The following is a 24,045-nucleotide window of genomic DNA, read 5'->3' on the forward strand; positions in this document are numbered from 1 at the left end:
GCTGGAATTAAGGAGATTGAGAGGGTATCTGATTGAAACATATAAGCTTATGAAGGGATTGGACGAGATAGAGGCAGGAAATATGTTCCAGATGCTGGGAGAGTCCAGTATCAGAGGACATGGTTTGAGAATAAGGGGTAGGTCATTTAGGACAGAGTTAAGGAAAAACTTCTTTTCCCAGAGAGTTGTGGAGGTCTGAAATGCACTCCCTCGGAAGGTAGTGGAGGCCAATTCTCTGGATGCTTTCAAGAAGGAGCTAGATAGGTATCTTATGGATAGGGGAATCAAGGGATATGGAGACAAGGCAGGAACTGGGTATTGATAGTAGATGATCAGCCATGATCTCAAAATGGCCATGCAGGCTCGAAGGGCCAAATGGTCTACTTCTGCACCTATTGTCTATTGTCTATTGCCTTCTATGAGGAAACTTCCCTGAACAAGTTTTGTTGAGACTACTATAATATCTACAATAACAACCTTATATTTCTTGCAAAAGTCTGCGATCTCTCTACAAATTTCTTCCTGTAAATCCCCTGGGCTGATCCTCAGTTCCACCCATAAATCCTCACTAGACAAGCTCTCCTGACTGAGCACTGCCATGACATTTTCCCTGACGAGTAATGACACCCCTCCCCTTTAATCCCTCCTGCTTTGTTGCATCTAAAACAATGGAACCCTGGAATATTAAGCTGCCAGTCCTTCCCCTCCTGCAACCAAGTCTCACAAAAGGCTACAATATCATAATACCATGATGCCCTGGGCGCATCTGCCCTTCTTACAACAGTTCTTGCATTGAAATATACACAGCTCAGAAACCTCTCCACATCCACTCTGAAGAGGTTTTATAATATTTAATATTTATCAGGGGTGTGTGTACACAGAGCAATTAGTATTATCTAGGACTCCATCCATCCAGCCAGCATTTATTATCACTCTTGAATATGCCAAAGATCAGGTAGCAACATTAAAATAATGTTGAATGCACAATGACCTCATTGGCTTGGAGAATTAAGACATTTCCTCTGGCTGTAGGCACTTGGTTGAGGAATAGAATATCACATTCAGTTCCCTCATTCAAATATTTTATATAATTCTGAATCACTGGCACCCTATGTTACCCTTCTGCTTATAGCCTGCCAACTTGAGAGCATCCCATTTATTCATACTTTCTGTATTCTAGCTGCCAAGCAATCTTTCAGAATAAGAACCATGTTTACTACTACGGAAAAAAAAGTTGTGAATTCTTTTGTTTTGCTGCAGCCGTACAATGCAAGATATCAAAATCTCTATCCTACAAAATAGATAATGAGTGCAAAAGGAACAGCTTTTTCCCCTCTGCCATCAGCTTTCTGAATGGACAATCAACCCTTGTACAATACCTCACTATTTTTTAATTTTATTGCTCTCTTTTTGCACTGCATATTTAATTTATTTATATATATATATATATTCTTATTATAACATAGTTTTTTTATTATTACATATCACACTGTACTTCTGCTGCAAAATACAGATTTCACAACATATGCCAGTGAGATCAAACCTGATTCTGAGACTGATTGTATCAAATAACCAAATGGGTTTATGCGCTGTTCAGAAATCTGATGTTGGAAGGAAAGAAGTTGTTTTAACATCAAGTGTGAGTCTTCAGGCTCCTGTACTGTCCCCCACTTCCTCTGCCTCAATGGAAGCAATGCCAAGACGCCATGTCCTAAATGTTGAAGGTCTTTAACGAGGGATGCCACATTCTTGAGGCAATGCCTCTTGAATATGTCCTCAGTGGTGGGGATGGTTGTGCCTATAATGGAGTCGAATAGTCTCAGTCTCAGGATAAATGTTCACATTTTAGTTCTGAGATGAGCAGAAATTTTTTTACTTAGAAAGAGGTACAAAGAAGGTCGTGAAAGTTAAGTCACTAAATATGTCTTTTGTAGTACCAGAGGAAACAACACACTAGACCACCATCAAGTGCGCTTACCATGCTATACTTTGGAAAGTCTGATCACCTGCCTGTACTCCTACTCCCTGAGTATAGGCAGAGACTGAAGACTGCAGCACCAGCAGTGAGGACCAAGCAGTATGGACAAGGGAGGCACAGGAGCACTTACAGGACTGCTTTGAATTGGTGGACTGGACTATATTCAAGGATTCATCTTCAACTCTGAATGAGTGGGCCACAGCTGTCACTGACTTCATTAAATCCTGTGTGTGTTTAGGAGAACATACTGTATATACCCAGATTAGAAGCCATGGATGAACCAGGAGGTTCTCAGTTTACTGAGGTCTAGATCTGCGGCATTCAAGTCTGGTTACCCAAGTCTATATAAGAAAACCAGGTATGGGTTGCAGAGGGCTATGTCAAGAGCTAAGGAACAATTCTGAGGAAGGCTAGAGGCAACATTGGATGCACATTCAACTTTGGCAAGGTCTGCTGGTTATTACTTCCTACAAAGCGAATGGCAGTGATGTTTCACTCCTAGATGAGCTCAAGGCCTTTTATGCTTGCTTTGAAATGGAGAATAGAACTACAGCTATGAGAATCCTTGAAGCTTCCAGTAACCCTGTGATCCTTGGAGGCCAATGTCAGGCTGTCCATCAAGAGGGTGAACAGGGGTAAAACGACAGGTCCTGATGGAGTAATGGGTATGGCTCTGAAAACCTGTACCAACCAACCGGCAGGGGTGTTTGAAGACATTTTCAATCTGTCATTGCTACAGTCAGGAGTTCCCATCTGCTTCAACAGGGCAACAATTATACTGGTGCCGAAGATTAGTAGTGTGAGATGCTGTAATGACTCTCGTCCACTAACACTCATATCTACAGTGATGAAATGCTTTGCGAGGTTTGTTACAGCTAGAATCACCTCTTGCCTCAGCAAGGACCTGGACCCACTGTAATTGACTATTGCCACAATAGGCCTATGGTGGACATGATCTCATTGGCTCTCCATGTGGCCTTGGATCACCTGGGCAATACCAGGTGTCAGGATGCTGTTTGTTGACTACAACTCAATGTTTAACACCATCATTCATACAGTTCTGATCAAAAAGCTCCAGAGCCTATGCTTCTGTACCTCCCTCTGCAAGTGGGTCATCAATTATTATGCTTTTATTATTATCAGATTATTATCTGAACGGTGGCCGATTAGGAAAAGGGGAGATGCAACGAGACCTGGGTGTCATTGTACACCAGTCATTGAAGGTGGGCATGCAGGTACAGCAGACAGTGAAAAAGGCAAATGGTATGTTGGCATTCATAGCAAAAAGATTTGAGAACAGGAGCAGGGAGGTTCTACTGCAGTTGTACAAGGCCTTGGTGAGACCACACCTGGAGTATTGTGTGCAGTTTTGGTCCCCTAATCTGAGGAAAGACATTCTTGCCATAGAGGGAGTACAGAGAAGGTTCACCAGATTGATTCCTGGGATGGCAGGACTTTCATATGAAGAAAGAGTGGATTGACTAGGCTTATACTCACTGGAATTTAGAAGATTGAGGGGGGATCTTGTTGAAACGTATAAAATTCTAAAGGGATTGGACAGGCTAGATGCAGGAAGATTGTTTCCAATGTTGGGGAAGTCCAGAACGAGGGATCACAGTTTAAGGATAAAGGGGAAGCCTTTTAGGACCGAACTTCTTCACACAGAGAGTGGTGAATCTGTGGAATTCTCTGCCACAGGAAACAGTTGAGGCCGGTTCATTGGCTATATTTAAGAGGAAATTAGATATGGCCCTTGTGGCTAAAGGGATCAGAGAAAGCAGGTACAGGGTTCTGAATTGGATGATCAGCCATGATCATAGTGAATAGCGGTGCAGGCTCGAAGGGCCGAAGGGCCTACTCCAGCACCTATTTTCTATGTTTCTATCAACTCCCTAACCGGAAGACCATAATCCCTGCAGATTGGTAATAACATCTCCACCTCGCTGACAATCAAGTCTGGTGCACCTCATGACTGTGGCTAGGCACAGCTCAATTACCAGCTATAAATTTGCTGATGATACAACCATTATTAGCAGAATCTCGGATAGTGGCAAGATGGTGTACAACAGCAAGATATTGCAGCTGGTTGAGTCGTGATGCAGCAAAAACCTTGCATTCAACATTAGTAAGACCAAAGTGCGGACTTCAGAAAGGGCAAGTTGAGGATACACACACCTGTCCTCATAGAGGAATAAAAACTGGAGAGAGTGAGCAATTTTAAGTTTCTGGGTATGAAAATTTCTGAGAATGTAACCTGGACCCGACATATTGATATAGCCATGAAGCAGGCAAGAGAGTGTTTGAAGACATTTGGTATGTCACCAAAAACACTAACAAATTTCTGCAGATGTACACTGCAGAGCATTCTAACTGGCTGCATCACCGTCTTGGATGGGGAAGGGGTGGGGCTACTGATCGGAGTCCAAGCTGCAGAGAGCTGTAAAATTAGTCAGCTCCATCATGGGCATTAGCCTCCATAGTATTGAGGACATCTTCAAGGAGTGAAGCCTTAAAAAGGTGGCATTCATCATCACCCACGACATACCCTCTTCTCATTGCTGCCATCAGGAAATGCAGGAGCCTAAAGGCACATGCTCAACGATTTAGGAACAGCTTCCTCTACTCTTCCCCCGCCATCCAATTTCTGAATGGACATTGAACTACTTTTTTATTTCAAAATTTTATGTACTACTTATTTAACATATATGTATGTTTACTGCAATTCAGAGTTTTTTCTCTCTATTAGATACTTAAGAAGGAAATTGAAGATGGGGAAGTGTGATTATAAAAGAAAGAGTGGGGAAAGATCAGAAAAAATTGCTCAATATTGCACTTACTGTGGCAACATCCTCAGTGAGAATGTGGTGCACAGTAGAAAAGGAAATCCAAGATGACAGTCAGCTGCTCACATCTCCATGACTCGAGGGCCAGACCCAGCAAAAGCACTGAAAGACGTACACTCTCCTACCCCGTCAAGCACCACTGTTGAGGCTGCAGGTACTACAATGGTTTCATCATCTACCCCAGAACCCACAGGTCTGATGTGAAAGCAAGTCATCCTTGATCACGTCTAAAATGGAAAAGCTTGGTGCATAAGAGGTGGGGGCCTGGCACTGTTGATCAGAGGTAGTATCACGGCTGCAGAAAACTTAGACGTCATGGAGGGATTGTCTACGGAGTCTCTGTGGGTGGAAGTTAGAAACAGGAAGGAGTCAATAACTTTACTGAGTGTTTTTTATAGGCCGCCCAATAGTAACAGGGATATCGAGGAACAGATTGGGGAACAGATCCTAGAAAGGTGCAATATAACAGAGTTGTCGTGATGGGGGATTTTCATTTCCCAAATATTGATTGACATCTCCCTAGAGCAAAGGGTTTAGATGGGGTGGAGTTTGTTAATTGTGTTCAGTAAGGTTTCTTGACACAATATGTAGATAAGCCTACAAGAAGAGAGACTGTACTTGATTTGGTATTGGGAAATGAACCTGGTCAGGTGTCAAATCTCTCAGTGGGAGAGCATTTTGGAGATAGTGATCAGAATTCTATCTCCTGTACTACAGCATTGGAGAGAGATAGGAGCAGACAAGTTAGAAAAGCGTTTAATTGGAGTAAGGGGAATTATAAGGCAATCAGGCAGGATATTGGAAACTTAAATTGGGAACAGATGTTCTCAGGGAAAAGTATGGGAGAAATGTGGCAAATGTTCAGGGGATATTTGTGTGGAGTTCTGCAAACGTACTTTCAAATGAGACAGGGAAGTTATGGTAGGGTACAGGAACAAAGGATGTAATAAATCTAGTCAAGAAGAAAAGAAAAGGTTACAAAAGGTTCAGAGAGTTGGGTAATGTTAGGGATCTATAAAATTATAAGGCTAATAGGAAGGAGCTTAAAAAGAAAATTAGGAGAGCCAGAAGGGGCCACGAGAAGGCCTTGGTGGCCAGGATTAAGGAAAATCCCAAGGCATTCTACAAGTATGTGAAGAGCAAGAGGATAAGACATGAAAGAATAGGACCTATGAAGTGTAACAGTGGGAAAGGGTGTATGGAACCAAAGGAAATAGTGGAGGTACTTAATGAATACTTCACTTCAGTGAAAAGGTTCTTGGTGATTGTAGTGCAGACTTGCAGCAGACTGAAAAGCCTGAGCATGTGGATATTAAGAGAGAGGATGTGCTGGAAATTTTAGAAAGCATCAAGTTGGATAAGTTGCCAGGACTGGATGAGATGTATCCCAGGCTACAGAGGGAGGCGAGGGAGGAGATTGATGAGCCTCTGGCAATGATCTTTGAATCATCAATAGGGAAGGGCGAGGTTCCAGAGGATTGGAGGGTTGCAGATGGTGTTCCTTTGTTCAAGAAAGAGAGTAGAGATAGCCCAGGAAATTATAGACAAGAGTCTTTCTTCAGTGGTTGGTAAGTTGATGGAGAAGATCCTGAGAGGCAGAATTGATAAACATTTGGTATGATATGATTAGGAATAGTCAGCATGTCATTGTCAATGGCAGGTCATGCCTTACGAGCCTGATTGATTTTTTGAGGATGTGACTAAACACATTGATGAAGGAAGAGCAGTAGATAGAGTGTATATGGATTTCAGCAAGGCATTTGATAAGGTACCCATGCAAGGCTTACTGAGAAAGTTAGCAGGCATGGGATCCAAGGGGACATTGCTTTGTGGATCCAGAACTGGCTTGCCCACAGAAGGCAAAGAGTGGTTGTAGATGGGTCATATTCTGCATGGAGGTCAGTGACCAGTGGTGTGCCTTAGGGATCTGTTCTGGGACACTTACTCTTTGTGATTTTTATAAACGATCTGGATGAGGAAGTGGAGTGATGGGTTAGTAAACTTGTTGATGACACAAAGGTTGGGGGTGTTGTGGATAATGTGGAGGGCTGTCAGAGGTTACAATAGGACATCGATAGGATGCAAAATTGGGCAGAGAAGTGGCAGATGGAGTTCAACCCAGATAAGTGTGAAGTAGTTCATTTTGGTAGGCCAAATATGATGGCAGAATATAGTATTAATGGTAAGACGCTTGGCAGTGTGGAGGATCAGAGGGATCTTGGGGTCGGAGTCCATAGGACACTCAAAGCTGCTGCACAGGTTGATGCTGTGGTTAAGAAGGCATACGGTATATTGGCCTTCATTAATCGTGGAATTGAATTTAGGAGCCGAGAGGTAATGTTGCAGCTACATAGGACTCTGGTCAGACCCCACTCAGTGTGCTCAGTTCTGGTAGCCTCAATACAGGAAGGATGTGGAAGCCATAGAAAGGGTGCAGAGAAGATTTACAAGGATATTGCCGGGATTGGGGAGAATGCCTTATGAAAACAGGTTGAGTGAACTTGGCCTTTTCTCCTTGGAGCGACGGAGGATGAGAGGTGACCTGATAGAGGTGTATAAGATGATGAGAGGCATTGATCATGTGGAGAGCCGGAGACTTTTTCCCTGGGCTGAAATGGTTGCCACAAGAGGACACAGGTTTAATGTGCTGGGGAGTAGGTACAGAGCAGATGTCAGGGGTAAGTTTTTTTACACAGAGTGGTGAGTGTGTGGAATGGGCTGCCGGCAACGGTGGTGGAGGTGGATATGATAAGGTCTTTTAAAAGACTTTTTGATAGGTACATGGAGCTTAGAAAAATAGAGGGCTATGGGGAAATCTAGTAATTTCTAAGGTAGGGACATGTTCAGCACAACTTTGTGGGCCAGAGTGCCTGTATTGCGTTGTGGATTTTCTATGTTTCATCTATAACCAATACAGCAATGTGCGAGGCTAATTGTGTTGTTATTAGGAAGCAGTTATGAGCAGGAATACCTAGAACAATATTTGTTAATACTATAATTTATTCCATCAAACAGCATTGTTGTATTCCAGTCTTTTTCCAATATTTACATTATTTGCATTGTTTTACATAAGTGCCAGTACCAATGGTAATTCATAAGAGCTATCTGATAATATTCCAAAGCAAGGTACATATTAAGCTTAAATTCTCAATGTGCAATACATTTTAACAGAGCTTTAGAACTAAAGTATCAAGATCAAGTTAATATTTTCATTATTATTTGTAGAGAATAATGTTCAATTTACAGCTCCTATAGAAAGTGAATTGCATTGCATTCAAGCTCAGTGCAAATAACGAAATAAACATCTTAACAAAATTGAGGAGGTATAATACAATGAAATAATCCATTGTAAAATAATTAGCACATCAGATTGGCCCATTTAAGATCATGAGGAATCTTTAACTTTAAAACACAATAATCCAACACCGACTGCTTATAAAGCATAACATTCTCAATTAGCAGCATGAAGCCATGTCACCAAAAGGAGGACAAACTCCAAATAGAAATTGCAGTGAGTATAAAGCGCTCAATGGACATTTATTGTGGTAATTAGTGTATCTTCATTTTAACTGTTCATCATAAACTTTGTGAATAGTGTAAGCTGCTTTATTATACAACTAAAACCCATATAAGTACAATGATTTACCTTCCATCCTATAGATTAGAATATCACCTTTTTTGGCACTACTGTTAAACAGAACTTGTCGTGCTGTAAATTTATTATCTTGGTCCATTGCCAGTATCCTCTAAAAAGGGAGGTTATACATTGTGAACCTATTCAAATTACTACTTTACTCAGGGTTTCTGCAGTTTTATATTGTTTATCTGCAGTGCAGATAATTATATAGAAAATATTTAAATAAATAATTGGTTTATTTGATTTCTATGCAATAATATTATAAATCAAAGTTATGCTTAATTAACACAAAAGTGGAATGTTCTCATACATACACATTTACATGTAAATAAAAAGCATTCAGCAGTTAAACAATGCTGTAAACCAAAGCAACATCAGCTGTAATTCCAATCCACTTTAAAGGCACTTCTGAGGCAACACACATTTCCATCTTCAGCAACTTGGGTCTACAAGAAAAAGAAATGCGAATTTACAAAATAGACTAAAACTGTTTCTCATGCAAATCATTCTTAGTAAACTGCGTATGCATTTGTTGTGTGCCATATAGACTAAAGCTTCAAAGTTCCATAAGAATCTATCCTCCAATGCTGGTGATGGGGATGCATTTTCCCCTCAGCACAGGAATCCCATGGTAGTAGGAGAGCATCTTGGAGGTAGTGACCTCAACTCCATCTCCTTAATCACAGTGCTGGAGAGGGATAGGAGCAGACAATTTGTGAAAATATTTAATGGGGATAAGGGGAAATATGATGCTATTAGGCAAGAACTTGGGAACATAAATTGGGAACAGATGTTCTCAGGGAATTTCATGGCAAAAAGGTAGCAAATGTTTAGGGAACATTTGCATGGCATTTTGTATAGGTATGTTCCATTGAGGCTGGGAAAGGATGGTTGGGTAAAAGATCCATGGTGTACAAAGGATGTGGAAAATCTGCTTAAGAAGAAATGAAAAACATATGAAAGGTTCAGGAAACTACAAAATTACAAGGTTGCCAGGAAGGAGCTTAAGAATGAAATTAGGAGAGTTAGAAGAGGCCATGAGAAGGCCTTGGTGAGCAGGATTAAGGAAAACCCCAAGTCATTCCACAAGTATGTGAAGTGCAAGAGGATAAGTCGTGTGAGGATAGGACCAAGCAGATGCAATATTTAATGCATACTTTGCTTTGGTATTCACCAGGAAAAAGGACCTTGTCAACTGTGGGGATGACTTATAGCGAACTGAAACACGAGCATTGAGACATTAAGAGAGATGATGTGCTGGAGCTTTTGAAAAGCATTAAGTTAGTTAAGTCACTGGGACCTGACCAGATACAGCCCAGGCTACTGTGGAAAGCAAGAAAGGAGATTGCTGAGTCTCTTGCAATGATCTTTGCATCATCAATATGGACAGGAGAAGTACCAGAGGATCGGAGGGTTGCAAATGTTGTTCCCTTGTTCAAGAAAGGGAGTAGAGATAGCCTAGGAAATTATAAACCATTGAGCCTTAGTTCAGTGCTAGGCAAGTTATTGGAGAAGATCCTGAGAGGCAGGATTAATGAGCATTTGGAGAGACATAATCTGATTAGAGATAGTCAGCATGGCTTTGTCAAGTGCAGGTTGTGCCTTACAAGCTTGATTGAATTCTTTGAAGATGTAATAAAACACATTGTCAAAGGTAGAGCAATGAATGTAGTGTATATGGATTTCAGTAAGGCTCCCCATGCAAAGCTCCTTCAGAAAGTAAGGAGACATGAAATCCAAGGAGACCTTGTTTTGTGGATCCAGAATTGGGTTGCCCACTTAAGGCAAATGGTGGTTGTAGTTGGTTTGTATTCTGTATGGGGTTTGGTGACCAGTGGTGTTCTGCAGGTGTCTGTTCTGGGACCCCCCCTCTTTGTGATTTTTATAAATGACCTGGATGAAGAAGTAGAAGGGTGGGTTAGTAAGACTGTTGATGACACAAAGGTTGGGGCTTTTGTGAATAGTCTACAGGGTTGTCAGAGGTTACAGCAGAACATCAATATGTTGCAGAACTGGGCTGAGAAATGGCAGATGGAAAAGTGTGAAGTGGTTCATTTTGGTAGGTCAAATTTCAAGATAGACTAGTATCGATGATGAGACTCTTGGCAGCGTGGCAGATCAAAGAGACCTTGGGGTCTATGTCCATAGGACATGAGGACACTCAAAGCTGCTGCGCAGGTTGACAGTGTTGCTAAGAAGACGTATGGTGTGTTGGCATTCATCAACCATGTGACTGAGTTCAAGAGCTGTGAGGTAATGCTGTAGTTATGTAAGACCTTGATCAGACCCCACTCGGAGTTCTGTGTTCAGTTCTGATCACCTCACTACAGGAAGGATGTGAATATTATAGAAAGAGTGCAGAGGAGATTTACAAGGATGTTGCCTGGATTGGACAGCACGCCCCATGAGGGCAGGTTGAGTGAACTCGGCCTTTTCCCCTTGGAGCAACGCAGGTTGAGAGGTGACCTGATAGAGGTGCATAAGATGATGAGAGGCATTGATTATGTGGATAGCTAGAAGCACTTCCCCAGAGCTGAAGTGGCTAACATGAGGGGGCATAGTTTTAAGGTACTTGGGAATAGGTACTAAGGGGATGGCAGAGGTAAGTTTTTAACAAAGAGAGTGGTGGGTGCGTGGAATGCTCTGCCAGTGTCAGTGGTGGAGATAAATACAACAGGGTCTTTTCAGAGGTACATGGAGCTTAGAAAAATAAAGGGCTATGCAGTAGGGTAATTCTAGGCAGTTTCGAGAGTAGGTTACATGGTCAGCTCAAGGGCCTGTAATGTGCTGTAGATTTCTATGTTCCATAGTCTGGGGAGGAATATTGCGAATGGAATACAGTGGGAATGCACAGTGTGCATCCTTACAACCATTCTGGTTCACCAAAACTTTTTTTTTGCAAACACACAATGTCAAGACTTTGCAAATTTCCTCTATTCCCTGGCCTCTCACGTTTTTTTCCATCACCTTTCTTACTACCAGTTCTTTTCTTTGTCTTTCCATTCCTTCCCCATGGACTTATTCATTAATCTAACAGCTTTCTACAAATCACACTGGTCATTGAATCCATAAAACCACACCCTATGACTGGAATGCTAACATTCTCTCCCTGTTCCTTCCACTTTTTCCCAGCCAAACAATATTCAAAATGATAATTTTGAGTAAATGGGCTTGAGGCTCAGAGTAGCTATTATAATTTGGAATGATAGTGAGTGCCCAAGGGTCTGAATAATCTATTCTGATGTGATCTGGAAACAGAGGGGAAGCATTTGATTTGATGAAAGTATCTAAACGTTATGGACATTATTGAATGGAAAGTAATAGAAAATAAAGAAAGTATCTAGCACCAGGGACACGGGCAAGGTGGGCATCATATCTGGAACATGTGCCCTATAGTGAAGATCCAGTGCTTGGGTCAAATGGAAAAACTGGCTACATTAACATTATATCATTGTGCTGAGAGTGCCAGTCATCTTTGTGATGGGACTTACTAGTCATCCCCTTTAATTGTCTGCTAGCCTAAAGATTTAACTGGGAGGCAAACGACCAATGTACAGAGACAGGATGACTGACAATTCTTTTGGTTACAAAGGTTTCATATTTATGTTTGTTATTTATTAATTATTTTTGTTTGGTGTAATGCAATTATTCCATGAGATTGGAATTTGGTTTCCACATTTCACTTTCATTTCTCCAATAAACAAAGCATTTTTCCTTCAGGACCAAAGGACCTGATGTTATTCCTCAGCATTAGGCAGAGCTCAGATGTCACCAGAAGGCAGCTTCTTCCAGCTGATCTGCGAAGTAGCTTTAATTTCTTTTCTTTAATGTCTTGTTTCTTCTTTTTAAGGGGAATCGGATTCGGCTGGAGTCTGTGACCTCCAGTTGCACTCAAGCTGCAATTTTTTATAGCAGTGGTACCCACTCGCAGAGCTCTCTGACCAGCCGTTTTTCCAGTATCCCTAGGATGTGGCCCGGAAGATACACACCTTTGGGTTGAGGCCCTGCAGCCCTGGTGACAAACCAGTTCCAAGCTGGTGTCACTGACTGAGGCATCACGACTGCAGATGCCGCTGTCGGAGGCCCCCCCCCCCCCCTCTCTCTGTTGTGGGGGAAAGTTTGCTGCTGATTCGCAAGTTGGAGAAAGTCTGAATATAAGTGACAAAGCAGACTGTAACTGCATAACAGCGACTGTTTAATTGGTTTAAACACGTTCTGTGGAAAAGGTGGCATCTCTCTGTCACCTGTTAGTGAGAGAGAAAGCCTGTTGTATTGTTACATGAACAATAGTTTTTAGACTGCAGATCATGTCTCTCACTTGGGGCTTTGCTAATGCTTGCTTGGTGGGTGCTGGGCACTGATGCTTCCTGCTGGAACAAGTGGAGGAGAAGGAGGGAGACTGGCATGGGAAATCCAAAGTGGAAAGATATATATGCTTCCATTCTTTAAAGGAAATATTTTATTCAAAAGCAGGTCCTCATCAGGGGATCAGAAGAGGACAGTGTCAGCAGCTTTAAATTCCTTGGTGTTATTATTTTGGAGGAACTGTCCTGGGCCCAGCACGTAAGTGCAATTACAGAGAAAGTATAACAGTGCCTCTACTTCCTTAGAAGTTTGCAAAGATTCAGCATGACATCTAAAGCTTGATAAACTTCCATAGATGTGTAGTGGAGAGTATATTGAGTGGTTACATCACAGCCTAATAAGGAAACATCAATGCCCTTGAAAGGAAAATCGTTTAAAATGTAGTGGATAGTCTATCATGGGTAAAGCCCTCCCCACCATTGTGAATACTACACAAAACAGTGTCACAGGAAAGCAACATCCATCATCAAGGACCCTACTACCCAGGCCATGCTTGCTTCTCACTGTTGGCATCAGGAAGAAGGTACAGGAGCCTCAGGACTCTCAAGGTTCAGGAACATTACTACCCCTCAAACATTGGATTCTTGATCTAAATGTGACAAATCACGTATGATTTTGCTTGAAAAGGCATGAAAAAGCAATGACCAATGCAACAGATTTCTAAGACATGATTGGTTGTTTGGAGTGACGTAAAATGGATGGAATAGCAAAGAATGATTGGTGGCATGTAGGTCTATGATGGCCACCTGTATGAATTTTGCATTAATAAAGGCAAACTTGAAATCTTAGCTGCAATTTCCTCAATATTACATTCTTCATTGCTACTTTCCCCATATTCCTTCAGGACTTACACTGCAGGCACCTAGACCTTCTGCTGTCTTATGCTGTGAACACCACAACCATTCTAAGGGCACTGAACATTATGGAATAAAAGAAACCTGTATTTCTGTCTCCACACATGAAGTACATCCTCAGCAGCTGATGGCTTTTCCAATTATATCTCTGGTAGCTATGCAGTAATAATTACAGTGTTGTTGAGTTTAATACAGTGCAGCTGTACAGGGCCCTGGTGAGACCCCACCTGGAGTATTGTGTGCAGTTTTGGTCTTCAAATCTGAGGAAGGACATTCTTGCTATTGAGGGAGTGCAGCGTAGGTTCACAAGGTTAATTCCCGGAATGGCAGGACTGTCATATGTTGAAAGATTGGAGCGACTGGGCTTGTATACACTGGAATTTAGAAGGATGAGAGGGGATCTGATTGAAACATACATTACTAAGGGATTGGACACACTAGAGGAAGGAAGCATGTTCCCGCTGATGGGTGAGTCCAGAACTAGAGGCCACAGTTTAAGAATAAGGAGTAGGCCATTTAGGACAGAGATATGGAAAAACTTTTTCACCCTGAGAGCGGTGGATATGTGGAATGCTCTGCCCCAGAAGGCAGTGGAGGCCAAGTTTCTGGTTGTATTCAATAGTGAGTTAGATAGAGCTCTTATAGATAGCTGGGTCAAGGGATATGGGGAGAGGGCAGGAACGGGGTACTGATTGTGTATGATCAGCCATGATCACAGAGAATGGCGGTGCTGGCTAGAAGGGCTGAATGGCCTATTCCTGCACCTACTGTCTATTGTCTATTGTCTAATAATTCAGATTGATAATCATTTGCATCTCCTAAGTTCTAAGTAGGTAGGCCTTGCCTGCTAATAGCCATTCATTGAATCTTCCTGTAACTCCAAAGTTATCCAGGACCTTGGTATGGCAACTCTAACAATTCTTGCATACACCTACAGAGATATAATTTTAGGCTATACCCCATTTGCATTTTAATGACTGTTCACCCATCTGCACAATTTTTCCAGGATTCTGGGGATTTAGAATAAAACCTAAATGGTTCCAGAAGCATTCACTAGACCATCGATTTAAGATAATAAGAAAATTAGCTTTAGTTTTCTAGTTTTCAAGCTAATATGAGATCTGTTAAAAAATATCAAAATACAATTTAAACTTTAGGCATTCCTGTCACCCAGTAATATCACTCACTCCATTATTTTGTTCCATCTGCTCGTTATCCTTCCCTAATCTGGTTCCACTTATCGTCTTCTTTATTTATCAGACTTAAGCATCTATAGTCCCTTGCATCTCCGCATCATTTTCCAGCCTTTGTCTCTACCTCCAGCCAGCCCTCCTCAATTTGTCTCCATTGGCTTTTTTTCTCCCTCCTCTCTCTCTCTTTCTCCCTCTCTTCATCTGTCTCCACTTATCAGCTGCCAGTCACTTTACCCCAGAACTTTCTTCCCTCCTCAGCTGGTTCCTCCTATCAACAGACAGTTCCAAATCCTCTAACTTCCCACTATTTTTCTACATTGTATGCTCACTCTTTTGTTTTTATGCTGTTTTTGACTTCCCTTATCAGCCATGGTTGCCTCATTCTCCCTTTGGAATCCTTCGTCTTCTTTGGGGTGTATCTACCCTGTACCTTCTGAATTTCTCCACGAAACTCCAGCCATTGCTGTTCTGCCATCATCCCTGCTTGTCCCCTCTTCTGATCAACTTCAGTCAGCTCCTGTCTCACACCTCTGTAATTCTCTTTACTCCACTGTAATACCAATACATCTGGCTTTTGCTTCTCCCTCTCAAACTGCATGTCGTCATATTATGTTCAAGCTTCCTAAGGGTTCCCATCAGATCTGGTTCATTACCAACACCCAATCCAGAATTGCCTTTCTCCTAGTGGGCTCAACCACAAGCTACTCTAAATGCCATCCCACAGACAATCCCTCTCTTAGGATCCAGCACCAACCTAATTTTCCCAATCTACCTGCATGGTGAAATCCTCCAAAACTATTGCAACATTCCTCTTTTTACGTCTTTTCGATCTTCCGTTGTAATCTGTATCCTACATCCTGATTAGTGGCCCACAGTCTGTATATAACTCCCGATCTTATCTCTACTCACAAGGATTCTACATCTTCTGAACCTGTGACACCTCTTTCCAAGGATTTGATTTGATTTTTTACCAAATGAGCCACTCTAACCTTCTACTGACCTGCCTTTCCTCTCAAAGCACAGTGTATCTTTTGCCAGACCTGAAAGCACCATACAGGGTTAAAGGCAAGATTCTTAACAGTGTGAAGGGCTGAGGTATCTTGGGACTTAAATCCATGAATCCTTTTAAGTTGCAACACAAGTTGATAAGGAGGTTAGGAAGGTGTATGGTGAGTTGGACTTCATTAGTCATGGCATTGAGTTGAAGAGTCATGAGATACTGTTGCAACTCCATACAACTCTGGTTAGACCACATCCTATCTGCTCTTGAATTTACCCACCCCCCACCAAGCTCCTTCTGCCTCCACCTATCACTCACCTACTTCAGTCTCCAAACAGAAGTTTGGAGAACTCTATCTCTCCCCTACCTGACTCCATGTTTCATCCTTCCTTGTTCCAATAGTCACTTACTTGCCCCTGTCTTACAACAACCTCTCTCCTCTTTCTACTATCTTCTCTCTCCTCTCCCACTACTGATGCAGCCACCCTCATTGACTGTCTCCGCCTGAGAAGGTATTGCTCAGTCTGCTGGGTACCAGCAGCAGATTGTTTGATACCATGAGTGAAAAGAAGAAGGCTTGCTCTCTGAACAATGTAACAACATTGCACCTTCCTTCCTAGTCCCACATAAAAGTGGTGCATTCCAAACCTGGCACCATTTTCAGCCAGGACCTAACACCTGGACTTTCCACCATCTTCCTCTCTCACCATGACATGTTGTCCATTAAATTAATATATACTTACAGTGACATCAGTTTAACAACATGCACTAATTCCAATGCACAAATAGATTATATACTGTATATTCGCACAACGTACTTAACACCAATGTAGAGCCCTTTACTTGTCCTCTACTTCTTCACAAACATCTACCACCTTTAATACACAAGGAGGCAGATCACACAGAACAATGGAAGTATTACAAATTAGCCTGAATTGTGATAGGAGCGCAGTCCTGGGTAACATTTCATTAAATGAAGTGTTTTGAAAATTTAGACTAGACACATTAGAGGTAATTTGGAGTTGTTTATTCTAATATGTCAAGAATGGTTTTTTATTCATTATGGCAAATATTCAAACAGAGGATGCACACCTTAAATGTTCAAAGTGTTTGCAGTGAAAATGAACCCTGGAAATATTGCAAATATTTAAAATTAATTGAGTTACTGATCCTTCCTCAACCCTAAATGCTTCAACATTTGCTCTCATGGGTAAAGAAATGTCAGCCTCTACTGCTACAAACATTTCACACATATATACTTACATGGAAAATATTTAGGGTTGTGTACATAAAGGACTCACAGCTAATCTTGTAAGCAACCTTGCACATCTTTTGTAATCTGAAACATTAAAAAAACAAAATAGCATTGCATAATTTAATGTTTATAAAACAATTCTGTGAACAACATTAATCAAAATATCTTTGAATTATTGAAGTTTTTTTAAATTAAAATGTTATGGTTAGGTGAAATACCAGAAGGTTAGGTACCATGAATAAAATTTGGATCTCCTGGTACACAAGTATGAATTACACATAAGTTTATTTTACCAAATTTAAACAGGTACAATCAGATTTTCATCAACAGCACTAGATTAAAATTAATCACCTACAACCGTGTCTAGTGTTTTAAAATTTGAGATGTTCTAATGTCCTTTCGACCTGTGACGTAGTATTGATGTGTTATAACGCTAAATTGGCAAATGCACTTCACCTATCAAATACGTGGATTAGTAATGATTATACTACTGGGGTGTTGGGAGTGTAAAGACAATTCTCATACTTGCAGGCGCAACACGTCAGCCTGAAACTCAATCACAGCTCAAGACTCAAGCTTCATTTTCACAGAACTAGAAATCTAATAAGGATGGTAATAAGGCATCTCGTCCGTTGGAACCTGACTAACTCCAGCCACTTCTGACACTTAGTAATTCATGGGAAACAAAAGGTAAAGTGAAGGAAGGCTGGCAGTACAACATAGAGGGAAAATGTTTCCCTCTGCTGCCCTCACAGAGATGTAGCACTTCTCCAACTCTGTGCACAACAAAGAACAAAGACTCCCTGCATTATATTGGTATCAGGAGAGGAGATTGGCTAGACAGTAAAGATATATATCCTCACCATCCTGTATTTTCTCTTCTTCCACGATAGCCTTTGTACTGTTGCTTAGGCTATCATGAAGGGTGAGATGCTTCCCGTGACATCCAATGGCAAGAGGAAAGCAGTTGTTATCTCTGCAGGAAACTGCCATTGGGAATGATGAAAACTGCATTCCAACACACCAAAGATGGGAGAAAATATGCAAACAATGCTTAAAAACATAAATTTCAACAGTTTCACAGTTTTCTAAAGATCCCTTAATTGGGTAGAAATAGTACTACTAATATTCACTTATCACACAATTTGTGAGGGAAATCCAGTTTCTAGGCAATAATCTTCTTTTAATTTTTTCTGTTTTCTTCTCTCTGTGAAGAATGGGTATGAAATATCAAAGGACATTCCCTCTGTGTAATATGGCATTCATATACACAGTGTATTTTTAAAAAGTGCTATTAAAGCCATATTGTGAAATTATTTGCAAGAAAAGATCCAAGTAAATTCTATAACACAATGACAATGTTATAGCAGTCTGAAAACCATTCACACTGAGATGTTAACTGATTCTTATAGATCAACACCCTGTACTATATCATCTGTTTATTAATGTACAGAGAGGAACAGGCCCTTCCAGCCCTTTGACCCATGCAGTCCAGCAATGATTTAACCCTAGCCTAATGATGGGAAAATTTACAATGAGCAATTAGCCTACCAGCCAGTGTGCCTCTGGACTGTGGGAGGAAACCAGAGCACCCGGACAAAACCCATGAGGTCATGAGGAGAACATACAAACTCCTTTCAGACAGCGGCAGGAACTGAACCTGAATCACTGGTGCTGTAAGTGCTGTGCTAACCGCTACAATACCTTGCCACCCATTAATTTTAATGTTATAAAAAGATTAATATTTTCATTGTTGCCAGATTCACTCTTTTATTAAGGAAAACTTCTTGTAAAACAGGTGAAGTGTCAGAGATTTAAGTGAGAGCAGTGGTAATTCTTTTATTTTGAGGCATCAGGAAAGTTAGACTCCATAAATTTGATACACAACACTGCTTTTATTGCAAAAGAGGAGCATGAAAGATGATGTATTTGGCAAAACACAATGGATTGATTTAACTGAGCCCTGCGTTACTTCAATAGGAACTGAGAGAGCAACTATCTGATAACAGTTTCACTTGTATTCTGATCAAAACTGTAAGAGAATTGTTAATTAGCTCTATTCCCTTGATCCTTTCCCCATGACTGAACAATTCTTTCTCTTCTGCATTTTGCACGATTATGCTGGTTTCTCATGACAGATTGAATTCTAACATCAGAAATTTAATTTCTTAAGTTTGGAAGTAAAATGTCTCTGTTCAAAACATTTTAGCTTTCTTTAACTTTTTTCCTGTCTACTGGAAAATATTTCATAAGTACTAATTCAATGACACATGAAGCTACTTGCTGCATAGGTTTCGGTACTCTGCTTCTTACCTACACAATCTATCTAGAGTTATGAATACATCGTGCAGTATTGTTCATGAATATAATGGTATGCACAATCTCCTCTCATTTAAAATTATATATACAGGTTTTATTTAAGATAAATACTGTGGTAATGCCCTGGTGACATAGTAGTTAACGCACGCTATCATAGCTTGGGGAGTTGTAGTTCAGAGTTCAGTTCTGACGTCATCTGTAAAACATTTGAACGTCCTCACTGTGAACGTGTGGGTTTCCTCTGGGTGTTCTGGTTTCCTCCTACAGTCCAAAGATGTACCAGTTAGTAGCTAAACTGGTTATTGTGAATTGTTCTGTGATTGTGCCAGGGTTAAATCGGTGGGTTGCTGGGCAGTGCAGAAGGGTCTAATCTAGTTGTATCTCTAAATAAATAAATATTTTCACAAGCTTTCGGTGATTCAATGGATGCTCAATTTGGATTTGGATCTGCTGCAAAAAGTTGTCAGAAACAAGCAAAGGCCAAGATATATTTAATGTTTTGTCTTCATATCTGAAAACAAAAGAGCTGCCTTGGAAGAATTGTGTTGACATCTGTACTGAAGGTGCCTCGTCAGTGGTTGGCTCCATGAGAGGCTCCTTTCTTTGAGTGAAAAAAGAAAATTCTGATGTTGTCATGACACAGTGCTTTCTTCACAGAGAGGTACTGATGTCAAAAACTCTTGGAGAGAAAAGGAAAAAAGCTCTTGATGATGCTAGAAATGGCAAACTTTCTTAAATGTGCACGTTCTTAAAGTGTGTGCTGAACAGCTGGCTGGTGTGTTTATGGACATTTCTAATCTCCTCCCAGTGTGAAATGCCCTCCTGTTTCAAATTGTCCATCATGGTCCCTGTACCTAAGAAAACCAAGGTAGCATGCCTGAACAATCGCTGCCCTGTCACGCTCACCTCAATTATAAGCAAATAGAAACATAGAAACATAGAAAACCTACAGCACAATACAGGCCATTTGGCCCACAAAGCTGTGCTGAACATGTCCTTACCTTAGAACTACCAAGGCTTATCCCATAGCCCTCTATTTTCTGAGCTCCATGTAGCCATCCAGGAGTCTCTTAAAAGACCCTGTCATTTCCATCTCCACCACCGCTGCTGGCAGCCCATTCCATGCACTCACCACACGCTGCGCAAAAAACTTACCTCTGACATCTCCTCTGTACCTACTTCCAAGCACCTTAAAAGTATGCCCTCTCCTGCTACCCACTTCAGCCCTGGGGAAAAGCCTCTGACTATCCATACAATCAGTGCCGCTCATTATCTTGTACACCTCTATCAGGTCACCTCTCATCCTCTGTCGCTCCAAGGAGAAAAGGTCGAGTTCACTCAATCTATTCTCATCGGGCATGCTCCCCAATCCAGGCAACATCCTTGTAAATCTCCTCTGCACCTTTTCTATGGCTTCCACATCCTTCCTGTAGTGAGGCAACCAGAACTGAGCATAGTAGTCCAAGTGGGGTCTGACCAGGGTCCTATGTAGCTGCAACATTACCTCTCGGCTCCTAAACTCAATCCGTCGATTGATGGAGGCCAATGCACCGTATGCCTTCTTAATCACAGAGTCAACCTGCATAGCAGTTTTGAGTGTCCTATGGACTCAGACCCCAAGATCCCTCTGATCCTCCACATTGCCAAGAGTCTTACCATTAATGCTATATTCATCATACTTGGCCTACCAAAGTGAACCACTTCACACTTTTCTGGGTTGAACTCCATCTGCCACTTCTCAGCCCAGTTTTGCATCCTATCATTGTCCCTTTGTAACTTCTGACAGCCCTCCAGACTATGCACAACAGCCCCAACCTTTGTGTCATCAGCAAATTTAAGAACCAATCCCTCCACTCCATCATCCAGGTCATTTATAAAAATCACAAAGAGTAGGGGTCCCAGAACAGATCCCTGAGGCAAACCACTGGTCACCGGCCTGCATGCAGAATATGACCTGTCTACAACCACTCTTTGCCTTCTGTGGTCAAGTCAGTTCTGGATCCATAATGTCCCTTCGGTTCCCATGCCTCCTTACTTTCTCAATACGCCTTGCATGGGGTACCTTATCAAATGCCTTGCTAAAATATATTGAGAGGCTTGTTAAAGACTACATCTGCAGCATACTACCACACACACTGGGACCCCCACAATTCGCCTACTGACAGAACCTGTCTACCAACGATGCCATAACCACAGCACTACACGCTGTCCTCATTCAGCTGGAGAAGAGGGATGCATACATTAGAATGATGCTCTTGGACTACAGTTCAGCATTCAACACCATAATTCCCTCCAGTCTTGACAGGAAGCTCAGAGACCTCGGCCTGCACCCCACCTTGTGCAGCTGGATCCTAAAACTTCCTATCAGATTGCTGAAAGGTGGGAAGGATGGGCTCCCTCATCTCTGCCCCTCCGACACTTAACACGGCTTCTCCCCAGGATTCGGGTCCCCTTCTCTACTCCCTTACACCCACGACTGTACTGCCACACACAGCTCCACTCTACTGATCAAATTCGCAGATGACACGACTTTGATTGGCCTTATTTCTAGCGGTAATGAGCCAGCCTACAAAGGAGAGGTTGACACCCTGACACAGTGGTACCAGGTAACAATCTCTCCTTCAATGCCCAAAAAACAAAAGAGCTAATGATGGTTTACAGGAGGAATGGAGACAGGCTCGGCCTGAACATCATCAATGGGTCTGCAGTTGAGAAGGTGAGTGGTTTCAAGTTCTTTGGTATACACATCACCGATGATCTCACCTGGACTGTACACAACAGCTGTGTGTAAAAAATGCACAATAGAGTCTCTTTCATCTCGGGCGACTGAAGAAGTACAGCATGGACCCCACAAATACTCAATACCTTCTCCAAGGGCACCATTGAGAGCATAATGATTGGCTGTATCACTGCCTAGTACAGAACAGCACTAACTTTGTTCACTGGGCACTACAGAGAGTGGGTATGGACAGCCCAACACATCTGTGGATGCGAACTTCCCTCAACCGAGGACATTTATAGCAGCAGATGCAGAAAGAAGGCATGTAAGATCATCACGACACCAGTCACCCCAATCATAAACTGTTTCAGCTGCTTCAGTCTGGTAAACGCCACCACAGCGTTAAAGCTAAGACCAAGAGGCTACAGAACAGATTCTTTCTACAAGCCATTAGACTTTTAAATTCACATATCTGTATATTGCAATGGAGTCATAACGCAAAGATTTTTACTTCCTCGTGTTGGGGATGGATGTAAGATTTAAATAAATTCTTAATTCTAAACAAAGACACATTTGCTTGAAAATGTTTAAAAAACTATGTGAAAACGTGGACAAAGAACTACATACAGAAATTTGGGGGCTTAGCAGAGGAAGGGTATTTAAGCTCAAAGGTGAATTGCAGGAGTTCTTTCAAGAAAATAATGGGCCAGATCTTGCTGAGTGCTTTGAAGATGAAGAATGGCTGCAGAAACTAGCCTACTTAGCAGACATTTTTCATCTCATGAACCAGCTGAACAAGTCCCTGCAAGGCCCTGGAGAAAATGGTTTGTCTTCAAGTTACAAAATTCTTGGATTTAAAAAGGAAACTGAATCTTTGGAAAAATCCTGTTGCAAAAGGAAATCTTGAAGTGCTTCCACTGCTGCTTGGGCTTGAGAGTGAGGAAATATATCAGAAAGTCTCGAGTCCTTTTGAAAATCACCTGGAAGAACTGCAGAACAAAATGGAACAGTATTTTCCTCTTATTCAACACAAGTGTATGATTGGGAGAGGGACCCTTTCTCCAAATCTTCTGCCCAGCCTGAGAACTTGACTTTGAGAGAAGAGGAAGAACTTTGTGAGATGCAGTCTGATTGTGCACTCAAGATGAGATTTACTGAACGGCCCCCGTACAATTCTGGATTTCTGTGAAAGAAGAGCATCCTGCCATTCATAGGAAAGCAATGAACATTTTGCTGTAGGTTTCAACGTCTTACATGTGTAAGCAAGCTTTTTCTTGTTTAACAGGCATCAAAAGCAAGGATTGAAATCATCTCATTTCAGTTGAAGGTGAAACGCGAGTGTGCTTACCTCAAGTTTGACCCAGAACGGAGTATTTGTGGAGCAAAAAGCCAAGCACAGGTTTCGCATGCTAGGCCTATATTTGAGCCTGATCATGTTACTAAGTAAGAAAATGTTTTTTCAAAATCTTGTATAAAATTGTGTCTTAGGCTATATTTTCATTCATATTGCTTTGGTTTATGGTTTTTTAGTACATTTACTATTTTTGCCAATAAATGTTCAGGTTGTAAATAGCATTAATTAAAATCAATTTACCACCTTTATTTAATTAAATCTACCAAGCCTACCTTTAGAAAAATTAAATCCTATTTTGGCTTAAGCCTGTTATTTAACAGAAATTTATTATGTTTGCCATATGAATTTTTAAAATTTATGAAAGGGAAAGAAAGAGATTAACTTCAAGAAAGGTAAGCTAAGCTGGTTCTTTTCAAGAAAGGTTTGTTAAAAATTCAGTCTCTACTCAACAGAATATTGACAATTATTTTTGGATTATTATATCTACAACTTGCTGATCACGCTAATATACCATGAATGGTAAATATA

The 24,045-nt window shown here is 41.3% G+C and overlaps 1 protein-coding gene across 12 annotated transcripts in view; it reads right to left on the reverse strand.

Moving 5' to 3' along the window:
- Positions 1 to 7,833: 7,833 nt before the first annotated feature.
- The window catches only part of alkal1 (ALK and LTK ligand 1), an 85,873-nt gene continuing 69,661 nt past the window's right edge, over positions 7,834 to 24,045 (reverse strand). For 11 of the 12 annotated variants that reach the window (XM_059980906.1, XM_059980884.1, XM_059980846.1 and 8 more), the window contains 2 exons: positions 17,134 to 17,209; positions 7,834 to 8,904 (listed from right to left, as the gene is read on the reverse strand). In XM_059980906.1, the coding sequence (XP_059836889.1) occupies positions 17,145 to 17,209 (65 nt within the window). In that variant the 3' untranslated portion in view covers positions 7,834 to 8,904; positions 17,134 to 17,144. The remainder of the gene's footprint in view (positions 8,905 to 17,133; positions 17,210 to 24,045) is intronic. The other variant, XM_059980855.1, reaches the window with a different exon arrangement.

The sequence above is a fragment of the Hypanus sabinus genome, chromosome 1 (assembly GCF_030144855.1).
Source record: "Hypanus sabinus isolate sHypSab1 chromosome 1, sHypSab1.hap1, whole genome shotgun sequence".
Classification (NCBI taxonomy): Eukaryota; Metazoa; Chordata; class Chondrichthyes; order Myliobatiformes; family Dasyatidae; genus Hypanus; species Hypanus sabinus.